Source organism: Ascaphus truei, chromosome 3, assembly GCF_040206685.1.
Source record: "Ascaphus truei isolate aAscTru1 chromosome 3, aAscTru1.hap1, whole genome shotgun sequence".
Classification (NCBI taxonomy): Eukaryota; Metazoa; Chordata; class Amphibia; order Anura; family Ascaphidae; genus Ascaphus; species Ascaphus truei.
Window position 1 is genome coordinate 427673971 of NC_134485.1, and position 23026 is coordinate 427696996.

Here is a 23026-nt window from a genome sequence, read left to right on the forward strand (position 1 = left end):
GTAAGCAAGGGGTAACACGCGTGTGCAGTATGGTAAGCAAGGGGTAACATGCATGTGCAGTATGGTAAGCAAGGGGTAACATGCATGTGCAGTATGGTAAGCAAGGGGTAACGTGTGTGTGCAGTATGGTAAGCAAGGGGTAACACGTGTGTGCAGTATGGTAAGCAAGGGGTAACGTGTGTGTGCAGTATGGTAAGCAAGGGATAACGTGTGTGTGCAGTATGGTAAGCAAGGGGTAACACGCGTGTGCAGTATGGTAAGCAAGGGGTAACATGCATGTGCAGTATGGTAAGCAAGGGGTAACATGCATGTGCAGTATGGTAAGCAAGGGGTAACATGCATGTGCAGTATGGTAAGCAAGGGGTAACATGCATGTGCAGTATGGTAAGCAAGGGGTAACGTGTGTGTGCAGTATGGTAAGCAAGGGGTAACATGCATGTGCAGTATGGTAAGCAAGGGGTAACCTGTGTGTGCGGTATGGTAAACAAGGGGTAACATGCATGTGCAGTATGGTAAGCAAGGGGTAACATGCATGTGCAGTATGGTAAGCAAGGGGTAACGTGTGTGTGCAGTATGGTAAGCAAGGGGTAACACGTGTGTGCAGTATGGTAAGCAAGGGGTAACACGTGTGTGCAGTATGGTAAGCAAGGGGTAACGTGTGTGTGCAGTATGGTAAGCAAGGGGTAACGTGTGTGTGCAGTATGGTAAGCAAGGGGTAACGTGTGTGTGCAGTATGGTAAGCAAGGGGTAACATGCATGTGCAGTATGGTAAGCAAGGGGTAACGTGTGTGTGCAGTATGGTAAGCAAGGGGTAACGTGTGTGTGCAGTATGGTAAGCAAGGGGTAACGTGTGTGTGCAGTATGGTAAGCAAGGGATAACGTGTGTGTGCAGTATGGTAAGCAAGGGGTAACACACGTGTGCAGTATGGTAAGCAAGGGGTAACATGCATGTGCAGTATGGTAAGCAAGGGGTAACATGCATGTGCAGTATGGTAAGCAAGGGGTAACATGCATGTGCAGTATGGTAAGCAAGGGGTAACATGCATGTGCAGTATGGTAAGCAAGGGGTAACGTGTGTGTGCAGTATGGTAAGCAAGGGGTAACATGCATGTGCAGTATGGTAAGCAAGGGGTAACGTGTGTGCGCGGTATGGTAAGCAAGGGGTAACATGCATGTGCAGTATGGTAAGCAAGGGGTAACATGCATGTGCAGTATGGTAAGCAAGGGGTAACGTGTGTGTGCAGTATGGTAAGCAAGGGGTAACACGTGTGTGCAGTATGGTAAGCAAGGGGTAACACGTGTGTGCAGTATGGTAAGCAAGGGGTAACGTGTGTGTGCAGTATGGTAAGCAAGGGGTAACGTGTGTGTGCAGTATGGTAAGCAAGGGGTAACGTGTGTGTGCAGTATGGTAAGCAAGGGGTAACATGCATGTGCAGTATGGTAAGCAAGGGGTAACGTGTGTGTGCAGTATGGTAAGCAAGGGGTAACGTGTGTGTGCAGTATGGTACGCAAGGGGTAACGTGTGTGTGCAGTATGGTACGCAAGGGGTAACATGTGTGTGCAGTATGGTAAGCAAGGGGTAATGTGTGTGCAGTATGGTAAGCAAGGGGCAACACGTGTGTGCAGTATGGTAAGCGAGAGAGGAGGGGGGAGAAGAGAGAGAAGGAGGGACAGAGGTAGAGGGAGAAAGGAAGGAGAGAGGAGGGAAAGGAGAGGAGAGAGGGGCAGAGGAGAGAGGAGGGAGAGAGGGGAAGGGTAGAGGAGAGAGGACAGAGGAGGGAGAGGACAGAGGAGGGAGAGAGGAGAGGAGAGGGGAGAGGAGAGGGGAGGAGAGAGAAAGGAGGAGGGAGAGAGGGGGAGAGGAGAGAGGGGATAGAAGAAAGAGGGGGGAGGGGAGAGATGTAGATGAGAGAGGTAGAGGGAGAAAGGAAGAGGAGAGAGAAGGAGGGAGACGGGGACAGGAGAGAGAATGAGGGAGAGGGGAGGGAGGAAGAGAAGAGAGAAGGGGGGAGAGGAGAGAAGGGAAGAGGAGAGGACAGAGAAGGAGGGACAGGAGAGAGAAGGAGGGAGAGGGGGAGAGGAGAGAAGGAGGGAGAAGGGGAGAGGGAGAGGAAAGAGAGAAGGAGGGAGAAAGGTAGAGGAGAGAGAAGGGGGAGAGGAGAGAGGGGGAGAGAGATCGATTGATCAGTGGGGGATGGTGTGAGATGCAGGGGGGGGTGTGATGTGAGATGCAGAGGGGGTTGATGTGAGATGCAGGGGGGGGGTGATGTGAGATTCAGGGGGGGGTGATGTGAGATGCAGAGGGGGGTGATGTGAGATGCAGGGGGGGTGATGTGAGATTCAGGGGGGGGTGATGTGAGATTCAGGGGGGGGGGTGATGTTTAAAACAAAATCATTACAAAATATATACATATTGTTTATTCAAAAGTATGAGTTAATTATTATTTATTACCCCTACTGCTTTACACGTCTATTTTGTGATTTACCCCTGTCGAACATGTGTCATCCACATAGGGGTTCCCCGACATTTTACAAAATACTTAAAGGGTTCCTCCAAACAAAAAAGGTTGGGAATCACTGTTCTAAGGGTTAGGATATCTCCATCATTACAGGCTAGTAGGAATTCAATGTCACTGGCGTTCTGTGCAACTTGTAGTAATATCATGTGCAAGTTTGTGAACCGACTGTACGCGATTATCATAATGCGGACAGTATTAGGATTACAGTATTTCTTGCATATGGCGGATGGCAACTTTGAAAGTAATTGTAGAGACAATTCTTATGTGCTGTAGTATTTCCCTGGCTCACTGTAACTACATAAGGATATTATCACTCCATCATGAGCAGGCTGACTCACATATATATAGAGAAAATAATATGAAGCAGTTTCCTGCTGGCGGGTCCTGCCGCCAGCGCATTGCAAGGAGGAGAGTGGGACAAGAAAATGGCGACCTTGGACAGTCTGCGCCTTACCGAGGTTTCCCATCTGAAGATGTTGCTGTGGAAGCAGACCCAGTTTTCGGAGACGTAAAGGCGCCCTTGGAGTAGGATGTCCTTCTGCAGGGCGCACGCGTAATCTGCAACCAAGTGAGTAAACGCAAGCAGGTTAGTTACATTGGCTCAAAGTAACAGTGCAAAGCATGAAGCCGCTCACTGCCAGGAGTCTGCATGGCTCTGCCAGCGCAGGGTTTGTAAGACGTTGAAAGGTGATCATATCCACTTATGAAATGATTGTCGAATAACGGCTGTCCCCCCCCCACCCCACCCCCGCTTATTTTTACAACTGCGTTTAAAAGACCGCTAGTTCTCAAGTTTTTAGTATGGTTTTTGGTGATATCTTTTGAGAGACAAAAGGCAGGGGTGGGCAACTCAAGTCCTCAAAGGCCACCAACATGGCAGGTATTCAGGATATCGCTGCATCAGCACAGGTGGCTCAATTAGTGGCGCAGTCAAAGACCTGACCTGTTGGTGGCCCTTGAGTACTAGAGTTGGCCACTCGTGCACTAAAGATACATTATCTTTGATCTTCTACGTTCTTAAACCAACATGAAAAATGAAGTGTAAAATAAAAAATATACAAATATTCAAAAACTGATTTAAAAAAAAAGTGCAATAGAGAATGTGCAGAACTTTTATACAGTGGGATAAAAATAAGGGAGAGGGAGTGTCAGTCAGTGAGTAAAGATACTGACTGACACTGAGTTTGCTGCAGGGGAACCTTGTTCAATTCCTGGTGTCGGCTCCTTGTGACCTTGGGCAAGTCACTTTATCTCCCTGTGCCTCAGGCACCAAAAACATAGATTGTAAGCTCCACGGGGCAGGGACCTGTGCCTGCAAAATGTCTCTGTAAAGCGCTACGTAAAACTAGCAGCGCCATACAAGGACATGCTATTATTATTATTATTATTATTAACTAATCAACATGTTACTGCCCCACCTCATTCATAATGAGAATGCAGAGTTACAATCACATGGAAACTGGCACCCCGTGGTTATTCTGCCCACCAAAGCATATCAGATTTCAGATTCAGAGGCCTAAAATGTCAAAAAGTTTACAAAATACAAGTGGGTATTATCTTTCGCAGGGTTTCCGGGTAGGATTGGCATGAGATTTGTCATTTCGCCTTATTCAATACGCTATAAATAAATCTTCCCAATGCTTCATTCAAATGCATGGGAGAGACATCTTCTCCAGCACTGGGAAGGTGGCCTAACAGGATGTTGTCGTAAATCCAATGGGGTGCTACTTTTTGGATGACTTGGTGGAGACCCACAATGTTCTTTTGACTTCTTTAATGAAAATACAACCTAAATAATGCATATATTGTGATTAGAGATTGCATTGTACAACCGATGTGTCCTCTCCATACGAGGAGTCCCTGATATCCCTGAATTAAATTAGAACTGTGTGCCTTGCGTCCAACTACACTGCACCCCACTGGTTGGCTTGTTACCCCAATGCTACAAACGACTCCTCGTCCCCATTGATATCGTGGCTTGGGTTGCAGGGACACCTTGAGTAGGAGTTGGAGAAGTAGGAGTCTGGGCGGCCCATAGCATGGGTTACCTCCCAGCACTGTACATTCACTCTGTGACGTGAAGGACAAGCTGCACAGAGGTGTCCTCAGCTGCTGCCACCAGGACAGAGGAGTCTCTGCCAGGATTTGTAAATAAGGAGGCGTGCACGGACTAGGATTACGGTGTGAGGAGGAGCCACTGACTCCCGTCATTGTGCCGCGGGTCTCCTCCCTGCTGAGAATAGAGGGATATTTTTATGCCTTGTAACCTTCTGACTTTGTCGTTCTGGAATGTCACCCATTGGGCCCTACTCAGACAATGTTATACTTAATCTTGCTTTGAAATGCATTACTGACCCGCTCTGTTAGCTGAAGGGTTAAATAAAGCTGCATTGAGCTGCAGGAAGGAAGGTTTTCCTTTGATGATGGGTGAGATGTTATCTCGCTTGAATCAGGGGTCCCCCCTGGAGCATAGCAGATGAATTCTTGTATCCAGAGACCCCCGGCTTGCACACAATTTGCTGTCGATTCCCCAGTTCAGAGAAGTTTGAATGACAGCTGGCCCCAGTCATCACCAGCAAGTGAATTAGTGAGGGGGGTGTCACCATAAGGCAGGGGTGGCCAACTCCAATCCTCAAGGGCCACCAACAGGCCAGGTTTTTAGGATATCCTTGCTTCAGCACAGGTGATTTGCTGTAGTAGTTGAAGGAACACAGGGCACAAACGAATTTGGAATAACTAACTCATTTATTGAGCCAAACACAACGTTTCGACCTTATTGGTCTTTATCCCACTATGTCACTTGATAAAGACCAATAAGGTCGAAACGTTGTGTTTGGCTCAATAAAGGAGTTCGTTATTCCAAATCCGTTTGTGCCCTGTGTTCCTTCAACTACTACTTGCATTGGATTGATTACAGGCCATCGTTCAAACACAGGAGCACCGGTAATTGTATCATCTTTTATTATACTCTTTCTAGGTGTGCAGCATTTATTTCATATACTCAGTCTTTGACTGCACCACCTGTGCTGAAGCAGAGATATCCAAATATATATAACCCGTGCCCAGAATGGTAATCTCATGGTAACACCCTCAGCAACTAAACGGGGTTTACTACTTCACAGGGTTTCAGCATTCGCTAAAGACAGGTCTAATAGCTTTTAACATTTTTGGTTCAAAAGCCACGGAGGCCATATTTAAATGCCTCAGAAAATATACATTTGGCCAATATTTCTCTGAAAGGAAAGAATAACTACTGGGTTATTTCACAGCAAAAAGAGGTTAAAAAATAAATTTAAAAAAAATAATGGACAATTAGATGACATGGGTTCAGTTGAATGGGATGTAATGTGTCTTGTGAAGTCGTAAGGAGTCTTGTGACGTAGCACCGCTTAGAAAATATGCCCCATTGCTCCCAAAGCTGGTGTACGCGAGTTGTACATTTAAACTTTCAGCCTCCTGTTTCCGAATATAGCAGACAGAACGGCAAGATCACAAATTGTGACATTCTGCAGCGTAGTTACAATGGGCATTTTAATTGCACAGGCTGAACGTGTGTTGGGGTTTAGCAGTGCTTAGTAGACATATCCCTAGGACACTTAACAAAACAACAACAAACAGTGCAAAGAATGCATTGCATTGAAAGGAAAGTACATGGGAGATGCATCCTTTTCTCTGTAACACGTTGGAAGCAGAATGCAAGCAAAGATTGGAAATAAAAAGGGAAACAGGGCACAGGCCAGATTTCAACATCTGAGTGCACGATACGAATAGTTACATCTAAGGGCCTCATGCAGAGAGCAGACCTATTTAAAATTGGAGGGGGGAATAAAAAGTAGCTTTAATGGAGAGTTTTTTTCTCCATATGCAGAAAGGTCCGAAAACTGCATTTAGAATCCTGTCTGCATATGGAGAGTTTCAACCGGCGATATGAGCGCTGTTGAAACTAGTGGGGAAAAAATCGCGTTTTTTTTTTTCTCCCCCACCGGCCGCCGAGCTCCAGCTTCTTGCCAAATTTTTTTGGAGAAGCAAAATGTTGAAAATCGCGCCATTTTTTTTGGCGCAAACAGCCGCTAGATGGCGATCGCGCCTCTCTGAATACGGCAGTTTTCAACACTGGAGAGATTTAGGTTCTCTCCAGCCGCGCGCCGAAATTTGCAAATAATAAAAAAAAAATGGCGCTTTTTTTAAAACTCGCCAGTACCTGCCTTTCTACAGGCATTTTTCTCCAAAAAATGCCGCTATTCCCCTTACCGCTGCTCTCTGCATAGGCCCCTAAGGGCCTCATGCAGAGAGCAGCGCTAACAGGGAAAGCGGCATGTTTTGGCGAATTCTGCCTTGAGAAAGGCAGATAATGGAAAGTTTTTAAAAAAAGCGCCATTTTTTTTTTCTTGAAACTCGCCGCGCGGCTGGAGAGAACCTAAATCTCTCCAGTGTTTAAAACGGCCGTATGCAGAGAGCCGCGAACGCCATCTAGTGGCTGTTCGCGCCAAAAAAATGGCGCGATTTTCAACATTTTCCTTCTCCACCATGAAGCTGGCGCTCCGCAGCCGGTGGGGGAGAAAAAAAACAAAACGATTTCTTTCCCACTAGTTTCAACAGCGCTCATAGCGCCGGTTGAAACTCTCCATATGCAGAAAGGATTGTAAATGCAGTTTTATGCCCTTTCTGCATATGGAGAAAAAAACTCTCCAATAAAGCTAAATTTTATTCCCCTCTCCAATTCTGCTCTCTGCATGAGGCCCTAAGTGTTTAATAAAGAAAGAGCAGTTCCTGATCAGCCAGGAGATGTGAGTGGTGCACTTAGAAATAAGAGACTGATTCGGAAAAGCAAAGAGTATTTCTAAGAAATGAGTGCACCCATTTCTCAGAAATACTCTCTGCTTTTTAGTTACATCTAAGAACACAATGCCAAGTTTACATTGCACGTATGCCCTCAGCATGTACAGAACACAAAACCTGTTCCCTTCCAAAATGACAGGCAGGCAGAGAACATACACCCCGGCACTTGGTCCTCTCTTACCCACGATCAGCTTCTCCGGTTCCGGCAACTCTTTGAATAGTTTCCGGAATTCCTCACTTCTCTGTTTATAAGTAGAACTGGAAACCTGCATGGGGTGAAGCAAACGGTTACAAACACGCACACGCCATCTTGTTTGGTTTAGACCAGGAGTGGCCAACTCCGGTTCTCAAGGGGCCACCAACAGGGCAGGTTTTCAGAATATCCCAGCTTCAGCACAGGTGGCTCAATCAGTGGCTCAGTTGAAGACGGGGCAACGGATTGAGCCACCTGTGCTGAATCAGTGGACTGAGTGAGCTACCTGTGCTGAAGCTGGGACTGATTGAGTCACCTGTGCTGAAGTAGGGATATCCTAAAAACCTCACCTGTTGGTGGCCTTTGCGGACTGAAGTTGGCCACCTTTTGGTTTAGAGAGACACGTGGCAGCATTAACTTGTTAAGTATTCATTTACAGGCACTGGGTAGCGTACGTAATATGCATCCCCGGCAAACTTCAGAAAAGATTCCTCCGTGCCCATCTCCATCCTGGTTATAATTTCGGTTTCGGGACCCGGCCCTCTGTTCCCACTGCAGCTATCGCTTCGGCTTTTGGGACTTTGTTTCAACCACAGTATGACCAGCGAGAGAAACGTGAGCAAGTAACAGGGAGCTGGTATTTATAAACCTCAGGGTGGGGATGAGAAATTCGCATTCCACTTTGAGACATGTGTGTGCTAACGACCGAGCTCGAAATAGCTCGGCCGCGGATCCGACACTCCGGCGTGAACTCCTCCAGTGTCTCCAATACATGCGACGGTAGGATTATGGCGATGTAGGTGGTGTTATTCTATGTAACTCGCCATGTTTAGCTGGACTCCCCTGATACATCATAACGTATCTGCTTTCTGGCAGGTAAAAGGTTCTCCCATCCCAGCGAAAGCCAAATAGAATCAGAACCTCCCTCATTTCACTTGTAGCGTCACATGGCGTTTACAACAGCGTCAGGCTGGCACCCAGGGGAGCATGATATAGTATACTCAAAACTGGTCATTAGAAGGCAAAGATGGCTTTGGGGAGGGGTGGGCAACTCCAGTCTCAAGGGCCACCAACAGGCCAGGTATTCGGGATATGCCTGCTTCAGCACAGGTGGCTCAATCAGTGGCTCAGTCTTTGACTGCCCCACCTGTGCTGGAGCAGGGATATCCCTAAAACCTGGCCTGTTGGTGGCCCTTGAGGACTGGAGTTGCCCACCCCTCCCCAAAGCCATCTTTGCCTTCTAATGACCAGTTGGTGGCCCTTGAGGACTGGAGTTGGCCGCCCCTGGCCTTGAGGTTGGGTTTAACAAGATGCTTTGAATGTAAAATGGCCGATTCTAAGAAGTTTCAATTCCACCAGAAATGTTTGGAGTAGTGTTAATAAAAAATAAAAATAAAGTTTACATTGAATTTTACTGTGCTGTGATTATTATTCCGACCTGCAATTTAGATAATATGCATTCATCATTTGACGAGAGTGTAACAGGGACTTCTATCCCTGTTGAAGAAACCCTCTCTAAAATCCAGCAGGGATCTGGTTAAGTGCAGCAGGCAATTAACCAGACTCCACCTGGCCAATTTGTGTCTGAAAAGAAAAGCCTCCAGTTTCCAACAGGAGAGAGATTTTCCTCAGTACACATGGGTGCTGACAAGAGGAAAGAGGTCTTTAGCAGAAAGGCTGTGCTGAGATCAAGACACCCAGACACCTATATTCCTGGACACGGGGGAGCAAGGAACCTACCAGAGACTGACATGAAGGGCCATCTGCTTTTAAGGTATCTCTTGAGACTTTGGGGACCAGGCAGGTAATGGGATTCTCCCTCCAGCCCTGCAGAAAGGGACTGGGGAAGTAAGTTAGCCCTTACACAGGGATAGGTGTTGTTTTGTATATTTGTGTTTGCTGTGCTATTTAAAGGAACAGGCAATAAAGCTTTATTTTAATTTCACCTTAAATGGTCTCCATTGCATACCTCTGCACACATCTCTTACAGAGAGCCTTCACATATGTTTTTAACTATGCCCTTTGTCCATATGGCACATTACTACTGTATGTGCGGGAGTGGCTGGGATCCACTGTGTCTGTTACGCTTTGATGCGCGCCACGATATACACCGACACTGACACATGACGACACTGACAGACAACAGGATAAAATAATCCAGAGGGATTTGAAGATGATCTGTGACTCCGGTTGTTTCCTTGAGGAGCAAATAAATGCCTGTTCAATGTGCTCCCAGACAAACTTTTATAGAAAGGAAATAAGAGTTTCTTTACTCAGACAGCGAAGATTGCGTATCCTCATTGACTAGCAAGACACACGCCAACATACAGAGCGCCATGGCACACGCCAACATACAGAGCGCCAAGGCACACGCCAACATACAGAGCGCCAAGACACACGCCAACATACAGAGCGCCAAGACACGCCAACATACAGAGCGCCAAGACACACACCAACATACAGAGCGCCAAGACACACGCCAACATACAGAGCGCCAAGGCACACGCCAACATACAGAGCGCCAAGGCACACGCCAACATACAGAGCGCCAAGGCACACGCCAACATACAGAGCGCCAAGACACACGCCAACATACAGAGCGCCAAGACACACGCCAACATACAGAACGTCAAGGCACACGGCAACATACAGAGCGTCATGGCACACGGCAACATACAGAGCGTCAAGGCACACGGCAACATACAGAGCGCCAAGGCACACAGCAACATACAGAGCGCCAAGGCACACGGCAACATACAGAGCGCCAAGACACACGCCAACATACAGAGCGCCAAGGCACACGCCAACATACAGAGCGCCAAGGCACACGGCAACATACAGAGCGCCAAGGCACACGCCAACATACAGAGCGCCAAGGCACACGGCAACATACAGAGCGCCAAGGCACACGCCAACATACAGAGCGCCAAGGCACATGCCAACATACAGAGCGCCAAGGCACACGGCAACATACAGAGCGCCAAGGCACACGGCAACATACAGAGCGCCAAGGCACACGCCAACATACAGAGCGCCAAGACACACGCCAACATACAGAGCGCCAAGGCACACGGCAACATACAGAGCGCCAAGGCACACGGCAACATACAGAGCGCCAAGGCACACGGCAACATACAGAGCGCCAAGACACACGCCAACATACAGAGCGCCAAGACACACGGCAACATACAGAGCGCCAAGGCACACGGCAACATACAGAGCGCCAAGACACACGCCATCATACAGAGCACCAAGACACACGCCAACATACACAGCAGCCAGACACACACCAAAATACAGAGCAGCAAGACACACACCAAAATACAGAGCAGCAAGACACGCCAACAGACACAGCGGCAAGACTCGCCAACATACACAGCGGCAAGACACGCCAACATACACAGCGGCAAGACACGCCAACATACACAGCGGCAAGACACGCCAACATACACAGCGGCAAGGCACGCCAACATACACAGCGGCAAGACTCGCCAACATACACAGCGGCAAGACACGCCAACATACACAGCGGCAAGACACGCCAACATACACAGCGGCAAGACACGCCAACATACACAGCGGCAAGACACGCCAACATACACAGCGGCAAGGCACGCCAACATACACAGCGGCAAGACACGCCAACATACAAAATGGCAAGATGGGTTTGAATCTCAATTACGGACATTATTTTTGAATATCATTATTTTAGCGACAAAGGCCTTAACTTCAGGAAAATAACGTCCGTTCCGGATTTAGGTAATGTCCCGTTATTCGCCCGTGTTAATGCATCCAGCCTTTACAGCAGGGGGGGCTACTCCAGTCCTCAAGGCCCACCAACAGGTCAAGTTTTAAGGATATCTTTGCTTCAGCACAGGTGGCTTAATCTGTCCCAGCTTCAGCACGTGTGGCTCAATCAGTGGCTCAGTCGAAGGAGATATTAAGCCATCTGTGCTGAAGCAGGGAGATCATTAAAACCTGGCCTGGCGGTGGCCCTTGAGGACTGGAGGAGTTGAGAACCCCTGCCTTAGAGAGAGATGAAAAATCTGAGGCTGCCACCTTCTGGAACAGGTATGTATTGCAAGCCGTGTGTGACAATGGAGCTCATCCTATACAGTACCTACGTGCACATCAATCAATCAATGAGCAGCATTTTAGCCCTGTATAAAACAGGTGTGGTCGGGAGCACAAAGTTCACAACAGCCCCAAAAAAAACACTATGAAAGAAAGTGACATACGCTGCCCACGCCATTACTGAGCGAAGCACCTCCACACCCATCCTGCTTTGCAACCTTGGCACTGACCAGGGTATTAACACACACATTGTGTTGTATATTGCCATTGAACAACTCTTTCCAAACCTTTTACATTAGGGAGGAGTTGTATGAACAGAAAGTGCGTATAGAAGTTTGTCTCGATGCATTGCTCCATTTTTGGCGCCCCATGTAACAAAGGGTGTCTTACATTTGATGCCAATTGTTAGACGGAAAAGTTTCCGCCGCCTCAAACCTGGTGGATTTTTTAGACGCAGATTACAGGATACAAACGTGATGTCGTACATCTCCTCCCCAACTCCTCTTATTGTCATCCAGGGGCGGATCGCCCTATCGGACGGTGGGGCTTTCCCAGGTTGGGTGGGTCTGTGCGGTGGGCCGATGTTGCAGTTCCCCAGCAGCAGCAACTTTCCCTCCCGTCAGTGCCGGGGTCCCACTCCCGACCGGAGGAGGGAGCTGCAGGGTCCCCGGACCAGTGCAGGACCGCTCCTCACCCCCAAAGTAAGAGAGGGGTGTGTGAGAGGGGTGTGTGACCTTCTCCGGAGCGGCACCTCCTCCTGCGTTGCATTGTCATGGCGACGCGTCACATGGCCGCTCTTCAAGGAATCGCCCAGGCCGCTACAGTGGCGGCCGCCTTTAGCCTCGTGCGGCCATTTCAACGCGATTTTTAAAACCGCGGGAAGATGCGGCATGTTCCGGCCGTTTTAGGCGCCGCGGGCGGTTTCATTGTTTAGCGCTATTAGCGCTGTCTAGCCATGAATGCGGCTGAATGCGGCAAAGTGCGGGACATACAGAAAACATCCCCGAAAAAATTTGGGCATGTAGGAGGTTAAAAGGGGCCGCAACATTATGAACCTACAATCCGCCCGTTGTCACACAAATCGCAAGCTAATGCAAACACCACCAGACTTCATTTTGCTCCAAAGGTGTCTTGATACATCACCCCCTAAATCTTTCTATCCCTCGCTTGCAATTTGTACGTTTTTAACCACATTTACAATAATTAACATTTTTCCTCCAAGAAAAATTAACGAGGCCTGGTGTTAAAATGATTTGTTTTCGGGTTTTTATTAAGAAAGGGTAAAAAGCTGCATTTTGAAAATATTTTTATTTTCCACGTTTTGAGGGGGCGGCATCTTGAAAAGATTGAAGTGAGATCTAGTCAGATTAATATTGGGCTATAATGAAAATATTCAGAAACAGAAGAATGTCGTTGGATTTCGTCTAGATTTGGGGGGTTACGCGTTTCTAGCAAGGGAGATACTGCAAGGCGAGGCGCAAGTGGGATGAGGTCCCGATGACCGGCCTGTGATTTGCACAATTTATTACCAATGAAGTGCCTGTTTTGAATTGTAAACTTTGAAGTCATTTATAAAACTTCTAGGAGGGAGGCACGGAGCTAAAACGAAGTCCGGCGATGAGTGGAGGATCAAATGGTTTGGGCCACATTTTAGAAATCCAAAAAAACTGCCAATTTTCATGGAAAGTATCGATGTATAACATGACCGGTGAGCAAAACACACAGGCACGTGTGCATTACATATCCATGGGAGTCTGGGAGTAACAACCAATGTGGACAGCGCTTCATATTCTTATATAGCACTGCCGATGTATGCAGCGCAGTACATAGAACTTTGCAGGCACAAGTATACCTTGCCCCGCAGTTTCTAAATGACTGTTTATCATTTAATCAGTGAAGCGCGCGCACTGCTGTGCAGTTACTGCCCCGTCCTTCATGGGCTCTAGCTTCCACTCACCACTAATAAGGCTCCTTGGATAGCAAACTGGGGAAGTATACGTAGCCAATATTGTTAATGAACAGAATGCGTTTGTTACTGTAACACGAATCCAACCAGCTCATTAAATCCAGTGCGATAGATGTTCACCTGTAAAATAACAAAGCAAAACGCACAAATATGTGCTTCTACTGTCACAAGCCCCGGGGGGCAGGTGTTATGCGAGCTGAAGACATAGCTCAATGGTAATGTCACTTGTAGCAGGTAAAACCCGTTTCAAACCCAATGCCAGCTCCTTGTGACCTTGGCAAGTCACTTTATCAACCTGTGCCTCCGGCGCCAAAATGACACTGTAAGCGCTACCGGGCGTATTGTGAGTTTTTCCTTAAAATCACACAGGAACTCACATTGACCTCCACAGTACTGTAGCTTCCATACAATAGTGCCCCGGTCGGCAATATCGCAGTTTAAAGGAAACACCCATTTGTAGCCTTGTTGTGCACACGGTCAGAGCTACAAAAGAACAACATGTGGGTGTCTCGAAGAGATGACGCCAAACATGGAACTTCCAACAATTACTGGTTTCATTTAACCTGGCACATTGGCTAATCTGTTGTTTGCCCCTGCGGCTGTGAACAGGGGAGGGGTCTCCCATTGCGGAAGCCCATCAACATTACTCCTGGGGACACTTTACTTCTTGAGATCGTGTTCCCAGATAACTGGCATGACACCTCCTCCAAAGTTTCCTGGGATGGGTCGAAATGGCCACCGGACAACTTGCCTCCCATTTAGACGATAGGCCAGGAGTGGCCAACTCCAGTCCCCAACGGCCACCAACAGGTCAGGTTTTGAGGATATCCCTGCTTCAACACAGGCGGTGCATTCTTCGACTGAGCCACCGATTGAACCATCTGTGCTGAAGCAGGGAAAACCTGACCTGTTGGTGGCCCGTGAGGACTGGAGTTGGCCACCCCTGACCTAGTTTATTGCAAAACGGCGATGTCACGGTTACTCATCTAATATATTTTTGCTGTTATTGAGTAATTTTTGCTGTGCATTATTACTTTTTGATCGTCTCGCCGGCAGGAAAGTGGATAACGGACACATTTGTCAAGGGCCAAATTCCTCTTTTTAAAAATACATATTTTTTATTGCTCTGAAATTACCGTAACATGGTCCTTCTTCCAACAAAAGAAATGAACAAACAGCTGTGGGATTGATACTTTAAACTAGAATGGACCCCGGGCGATACGACCCGCAAGTGGTATTAAAGTGGTCCAATGCCTGGTGCAGGACTCGGCGAACAGATACATTTGGTCTTCTCTCGCTCAGAACAGATTTAAAAATATATGGAAAGAAGTAAAATCTGCAATATACTAATGACCTAATGTTGTACATTCTTGAACTCTCAAGGTATATGCATGTATGTACATGCCCCAAACCCATCACCTCAACTTCTCCATTCTGTATTCCTCCCCCCCCCCACCACTTTTCTGTACCCCCATAATTCAACATAAAAAAATTGCCTAAAAAAGATGTAGAGGGAGAAAGTGGGTGGCCCAGTATTAAAGGGGTTGCACACCATATGGCCATCCCCTGACCTCACCAGAGAGACAAGGGGTTAACTGGACTGCGGTCCAGGGATGAGGTTTGCACCTTGTTATACCTTGAAAATGTATGTTCCCCTGTTCCCATGTTTCATTATAAGCATGCATTTTAATGTTTTAAAGTGCATTTCTGTATCTCCAGTTCTGGAGGTCGCAGAGAGTTCATATTTGGCCAATATGTGGAGTCACTGTAGGCATTAAAAACTGGCAAAGGTCGACCCACTGAGCCCACCAGAATGGAACTTATTAATATGTGTAGATATTAAAGTGTATATGTATTTTATTTTGGATCTGTTCTGAAAATGCAGACGCCATTTGCTAGGCTAATAAGTCATGAAGGGCAGACGGCTGAGTAGCCTAAGCACGTTGATCAAAAGTAACTGCCTTGATTGTTACCCAATGTCTAGGGATTAAGTATTAGTCAATCAACAAACTCTGCCAGTCTAATTGTTACCTGAGGGCATGGGTTAGTCTGTTAGTCTGTGTCTCCACATTAGAGAGTGGATACAGATAATTGTTCACCAATAGGCTGTGTTCAATATTAAGAATAGGGTTGCACAGGTATATAAACCGTGTCAACCCTACAGTTTTTAGTTGTGCTGGAGTTATGCTTCTGATTCCATCTTGAATGTCACTGGACTGCTGGAGAATTGCTAGTGGATACTTCTCCATCCCCCAACCCTAAGTAAGTGTTATCTTCTTGTCTGTTAATTGTACTATATTGATGTGTTCACCTTATTTAAGGAATAAATTATATTTTATTATATCTAAGCCTCGTTCAGTTCAACCCAGATATTTGGTGTTCATTATATCTTGTCATAAGCTACCGGTGACAATAGGTGTAAAAATAAATAAATAATGGAACTCTGCATATAGTGGTAATATTCTGAAAATATAAATCACGCACCTCCTACACTTTTACTGTGGCACAGAAATTGAAGAGTGTCACTGTATATATAGCTCTGTTTATAAAATGTCGCTCGGAAAAATCATGCAGCTTCAGTAACAAGCAAGAGGCAAGTTAAATAAAGTAAGCACATGTTACTCAACATATGGAAGACAAACTATATTTACTTTACTTATGTAAATACAGCTCTATTTGCATTTTTGCTTACCCTTCACTCACAGGTGTGGGTCTGACGTACCACACCGGCAAACTCTACCGTTTACTTTATGTAACATGTTTTCAGAAAAAAGGAAGTCTCGGGTGGTATTGTTTCTCAAAACTCAAATGGTCTTTAAAAATAATAATGTGAGTTTCGAAAACTGTTCCCACTGGGAGGACGTCCTGTGCAGCTACTGGGGATCTCACACGGCTACTGAAAATAACCCATTCTCTCCACTGTGCTCCTGACACCTCCTACTGATTGGCTGCTGCTGGGTAATACAGCCAATCAGGATGGAGGAAGCTGCCCAGTTCAGGGAAATCCCACGCCCCCCCCCCCCCCCAAGCCGGTCAGTTCACTATGTCCTGAGAAGTAATACCGGACACATACATCTAATTTTATACTGGAGAGAGTGTCCAAATACAGGACAATCCAATTCAATACTGGACACCTACTTCCTAGCCCAATTAACTAAAGCTTCCGCAGTAATTTTTTTTAAGTGTTTTATGCAAATGTTGTGGTCTTCTCCCGAAGCAACAATTAAATGCAATGTTTAGATAAAATAGAGCAATTTTATTTTCTTGTCAAGACAGAAGTTTGTGTGCTTTTTATCTACAAAGCGACACAAACTTCTCCACCTCCATGATGGTACGGCCGAGTCCATAGACGGACAGGCCGTGCTGAGGCATGCGGACGCTCCGCGCTGAGCCCCTGCATCCTCAATGAGGATGCCTTGAGAGGGGGCTCACGCGAGCGTCCGCAGGCGTGCTGACGAGATGGAGGTTTCAGCCGAGCGCCAAGCTGTTTTTCAGCGCGCTGTCGGCTGAAAACCTCCAATCACAGCCCAGCAGTGTCAACGTCACGGCGCCGTGACGTCGGCGCCGTGACATTGACGTCAGTGCGTCGCGGGCGATTGGCCCAGCGACGTCACTGCCCCGCCTCCAAACCACCTCCCCCCGGCTCCCTTCGCGCACGCTGGCTCGCCTGCAAGTCCGTGCATTCGCGCTGACTGAAGCAGGCGAGCCTCAGCGTTAGCGCGCCTCCGCTCTCCCCACACCTCTATGGCCCGGGCCTAAGACTTCCTCAAACCAGGGCGAACATGAAAAAACGAATAAGTAAAAAATCAGTGGGCTCCTTTAAGTATAGAGTTTCAAAATTACCCCAAAGACTAGGAAATATGGTATCCGGGTCCTACCCATAGGTAGCTGCAGGAATACATTTGTAGTATAATTGTGAATATATTCTTCAGAAGTTCAGGAGATGTCCTCCTCTTACCGTGCACCCCACAACTGGAACAGTCTACCGGAGACTCACAGCCGCCACCAGTTTAAGTTCTTTCAAAACTAAAGCCGTCTCACATTTTAATCTGGTCTGTAACTGTTACATACACCTATATCATATTATCTCTTACTATGCATGCAATGTCTTGTATATAATGTATAACTATGTTCAGTTAATGTAACCATGTATCTGTCATCAGAACTCTGTGCCCAGGACATACTTGGAAACGAGAGGTAACTCTCACTGTATCACTTCCCGGTAACACATTTTATAATAATTTATAAATAAGTTCAGGGTGTCCTCACTAAAAGGGGCACGGACCTCGTGCAAGTACATGCTGTACACGTATCTCTCTTAGTGTGGACACCTTGTATATAGAAGTACACGTCTCACTCATTGCTCCTCCTGATACACTACAGGTTCGTACTGTCGTTCTCAATCTTGTGTGCCTGATGACACTCCTAGCTCATTCAAAATACAGGTGACACTCTTTTTCCTTTGGTACCACCGTTCTCAGTGTAAATAATCATTTTCCAGATTCTTATTGCACTTTTTCTTTACTCCATACTTGTGTAGCCCCGAGGTAAATTTAAGCTTTCTGGCCCCCCTCCGCGAGTGCCGTGCGGTAGCGGGTGCCGCCGGAGGCTGCGACGGGCCCGCCGGCACTTCGCGAGGGTGGGGGCCAGTGCAGGGAGCAGAGCGTTGCTTTGAGGCGCAGGCCGGTTGCCGGGGACGCGGTCGGGCCGTCGCTAAGGCCGCGATCGCGCTGCCACCGGCTCGGCGGCTGAAGGAGAAGGCGCCGCCATTTCAGGGAGTCTCGCGCATGCGCAGTAGGCGGCAAGCGCAGGGAAGGCTAGGGAGAGATCGCGCGAGGGCAGGACAGAGTAGAGGGAGTTGGTGGCGGCCATTAGGAGTTCGCGCATGCGCAGGGCAAGTGCGCACGCGGCCCCAATGCTTAGGCAGCCCCCTGGGAACTACAATTCCCAGGAAGCATAGGGTGACAGGCACCAGGTGCCTGATATTGGCCAATAGGGCTGGAGGAAGCTCAGCCCGGGAAAAGAGATACATTTCACGGGCTTTGCATGAGTCAGTCAGAAAGAAGCAGAGGAAGGAGTAGGAAGGGTGTAGGGAGCGAGTGGCTCCTGCACCAGGTAAGGGTTCTCCTTAGGTCCCCAGGCAGGCCCCAATTCCCGGTAAGGGCAGGGGGTAACTGAAGAGGGACGGCCGTAGATAAGGAGGTCACCCTTAGGTGTGAAAGGTGCAGGTTTGGCAGTGCCACAGCGGGTAGTGCTGTGCGCACTGGCAAATAGGCACAGAGTGTGTGCAGTGGATTATTGCTGCGGGTATCCAGGTGGCTGTGTACGATTGCCAGCTGTGTATGTGTCGCTGCATGTGCTGGGCGCAGTGTGTGCAGCGTGTGTGAATGTCTGCAGGCTGACGGTGAGAGCTGGGTGTCTGCTGCAGGCTGTTAGTATCTGGGAGTTAGTACTTAGGTGTTAGTAAGTTACAGATAGGACTGGGTAGCTAAGGGAGTGGGGCAGGTTGTTACTCCGCAGGCCCTAGGAGATTTCCCCAAGCCACCCCAGGTTGCGGTTCATCAGGGACAGGCCCTAGGTTAGGGTTCCTGTCACGTTAGGGTTAGTTAGGGATAGACAGGGATAGCGGCGGTTGCTGTTCCCGTGATTCGGTTGCTGTTACCGTGAGACGGTTGTGTGCCCGTGAAGCGGTGGGACCCTCGTTGGGGTCCTGGAGAAGTACCTGGATAGGATCAGACGGATGCATCGCACGTCTGATCCTTTTAGAAGAGCGTTGCAGGCCCGAGCATCGGAGTGCTCGGAAGGTATTTCCACATAAGTGCACCAACAGGCCTAACAGATAATTTAGTGACTGCGCAGTCACCCACGACCTCCGTAGGAGTACGGGACATTGGGTGTGGGGGATTACAGGACACTGGGTGGGAACACCAGACGTTGGGCATAAGGTGCTCCAGTATTGCATAAGGTTATGTCGTGTTATGGTTCTATGTTATCAAGTAAAGTGTTAGTATCATATATGTGTTGTTGTTGTATTTCTTACCCAGGGCTATCTTTCATAACGGGGATCCTGGGTAAGTGGAGGCGCTGCACCAGGTAAATGGTAAGGGTTTCCCCAGGCTCCCAGCTAGCGGAGGCTCAGATCTCCCGGAGCCACAGGTGTTATACAGTTACCAGTAGTCCCTTAGAAGAGGTGTGCCGCAGGGAAAGGGACCGGTTAGACCACAGGGGCCAATGTGAGATTGGGTGGGTCAGGCCGGTTCACAAAAAGGGCTACACTTGAATAGAAAATAGAAAGATTTCAGTTTGAAGTGGCATTTCTGTGCAACTTTCGGAAAATGTGTGTCTTGCTCTGTAATGTTTGGAGACGCCCCTGGCTTGGGGTTGAGACAAACACTGTTTGGATAAAACGGTTTGCCAATTAGGAGTTAACAAGACATACATTTATCTTTGCACCTGGGTTCCAAAATCAGAATAGTGAGTCCTGCTCCTAAGCAACTGAAAGACTCACCTGCTCGCAGCTCTGTTACCCAGCTCCCCTATGAGCATTGCTAAAGCAGCCTTTCCTTTGCTAATAGATGTTCAGAGCAAATAAGCTACAGTACCGACTGTACACAATGGGGACAATTAATCTCTAATGCCATCTTTAATGATGCTGTTGAAGTGTTTCACTCTCTAAATTTAGGGGGAGGGAGGGAATTGTCAATCCCTTTATGCAGGCAGGTGGCAATTATTCACCATACACAGTATCTTGGTATAAAACAAATGATATCTGCCATGTGAAACTTTATGGAAGGCCGGCTCTTTATAGAATGTAACTCACACTGTACATTTTAATCTGTGCAACAAAGACGCCGTGACCTGAGCCTTCTCTTGCACATCGGAACGTGAAAGACTTTGTAGACACATCACTCACCAACAATTCCTCCTATTTCCACAATGCTCTTTACTATTTTAATTGCATTTTCAGCAGTAATGAATTTGGGTATGAGAAGAACTGAGCCAATGCTTAAGGTCCCAAAACAGATTTTCTTTATCGATACCAACGTTTCCAATGCTTAGTACATTGTTTTGTAAAAATGTGTTTTATTCAAATGAAAAGAAGAATCGAAGGTCCCGAATTAATATGCAGAGACGCCATGGATATTGAAAGGGCCTTAAATACCTTTAGTCCATTCAGTGATAATGGAATATGTAATGCTTTTCAGTTACAAAAATAAATAATTCGGTTTATAAACGCAGCAATCTCCTATACTTGGGGGGGTTTCTTGTTGCAGAATTTCTCACACAAAAACAGTGTATAGCAAATAGAAATCCCACGTGTGAGCACACTCACGCCTCAGACAGATCTGCAACCCTGCCTGTCCTCATCATCCCTTAGGCCAAGGTCCTCCTGCACGCCCACCTTGCGTCCTGGCGGCGCGTGCACGGCACTACACCGCAATCCCAGGTCTGCAGGCAGCTTTTTTAAGCTCTGGGGGGCGTGGCCAAAACAGGTCAGGTGAGCACGGCCATGACGGGGGGGCGAGGCCATGTCGCACATTTTCTGATCCGCTTACCATCAACATGGTGTGTGTGTGTCTCCTGTTTATTCATTGCATCTTGGCTTATAGAGTCCAGCATTGAGGGCTGAGCCCAGTTCAGTCACAGGCAGTTGCTTAAGAGCCTGGTTATGTAGAAACACCATCAAGTCCAGCTATATACAGCACAAGCCACCAAATCCCTCTGGCCTGCAGCCAGACAACTCATTAACCTTCACGGACACGTAGTGCAGCCAATGTATATTGTGCTGAAAGCATCCAGACAGCAAACCCTTGACCCAAACAGCTGAGAACCTCGAGGAAGGATCCACCCCCCCCCCCCCCCTGCCGGCGATCTCCCCTCTTCATTGGCTCCCTGGCGCACCATGTGACGTGTCGCCTCAAAGGAACACAATTCAGTTGTAGCCCCTGCTGGCTGACGCGTCACAGTATGCAGTGAGCCAGGAAGCGAAGAGTCACCGGGGACAGCTAGGGAGGAGGTAAGGGGCTGATGAGAGGCGCGGCCGCGAGCCACCGGCTGCAGCGGGGTCCTAGCCTTAGCATACAATGTTTCCACTGCAGCAATGGATTCTGGGTAATGACATGCAAATGAGCACTCACTGTGTCACCTTTGACTTCATGTCCATTTTAACATGGGACCCCTATACGCTTATGCCTGCTGTATTACACAGCTTTCAGCACAGCCTGGGTTACAGCAGTACAGAGCCAGCAACCAACTCACAGACAGAAGAAGACTTCCCCAAAGCAAAATCCCAGATTCCTTAAGCGCCTCCATTCAGGAAAATGTTAGTACCAATAGGCAAAGTGCCTGGGAAAGCCAAATGGACGTTAACTTGACCTCTGACAAGTCACTTCATCTCCCTGTGCTTGCCACTAAAAATTAGATTGTAAGCTCTTTGAGACAGGGATTCCCTTGCCCTTGCAAAATCCAGATTAATATTCGTTCCCCCATAATAATAATAATAATAATAATAATAATTCTGCACCGGGCAGTATCTCCTGATCTGGGAGGTTGATGTTCAAGGGGTCTCCTGGTTCAGCCAAGATCAGAAAAGAATTATACATATACCAACTTGGCTGAGGATGCCCATATGACAAGACAACGGTTTCTCCCTTTACTATAAGAACAGGTCCTGTCTTCGTGCAGTCAGGTCCTTTCCTGCTTGAAGAATCAGCAACCACACACTCTGCAATACATTGATGACGTTTGTGAAAGCAAAGTGATGGCAGACGGGCCCACAACAAGTGGTGTTACCAACCCCTCCGGCAGCAAAAGGGTTAACCGCCCCCTTTGCTTTCCAGACATTGCTGGCAGTGAACGGGTTAAGTAAGAGATGGAAAATGAGGTAGGCATTGGCTGCAGTTATGCGCAGGACATTGGCTGCAGGGTTTTATTTGCATTCTTCCGAGCAGAACAACCAATCACAATACCACAATACCCATCTGTTACCATTCTATGGGAAGTGCACAAAGGGAGCTTTGTGCTAACAGGTGACTCTGTGAGAGCCAGGAAACATGCAAGAATAGGGAGCATTGCATGACTGTTTCAATCATCATATGGTCAAACCTGATGCATGGGGGTCATTCACAAAGCCAAGGCTAATATACTGTAGCATGCATGCTTTTCATTTGTGCATCGTAACAAACGTGATGGTAATTGTATTGTTATTTTTCTAGTTACTGTTCGCAGAGTTTTACAGAGATAATATGCAATTTATCACAAATAGGGCTGGCTGCATAACACAGAGACGTAAAAAATGGGAGAAAGGAATCCCCGCCCAAAGAACTTACAATCTAAAGTGCGGTGTTGGAAGACTTAGAGACATTTGGGTGTTCAGAAAACATTCTGCATGGAACACTACTATTTTACCAGCAACGCTCCCTATACATTTTTTCC

The 23026-nt window shown here is 47.5% G+C and overlaps 1 protein-coding gene across 7 annotated transcripts in view; it reads right to left on the reverse strand.

Annotated features, from left to right (window-relative positions):
- Nucleotides 1–23026, reverse strand: part of GRAMD1C (GRAM domain containing 1C) — a 144834-nt gene that overhangs the window by 62261 nt on the left and 59547 nt on the right. For all 7 annotated transcript variants that reach the window (XM_075592844.1, XM_075592843.1, XM_075592842.1 and 4 more), the window contains 2 exons: nucleotides 7540–7624; nucleotides 2974–3077 (listed from right to left, as the gene is read on the reverse strand). In XM_075592844.1, the coding sequence (XP_075448959.1) occupies nucleotides 2974–3077; nucleotides 7540–7624 (189 nt within the window). The remainder of the gene's footprint in view (nucleotides 1–2973; nucleotides 3078–7539; nucleotides 7625–23026) is intronic.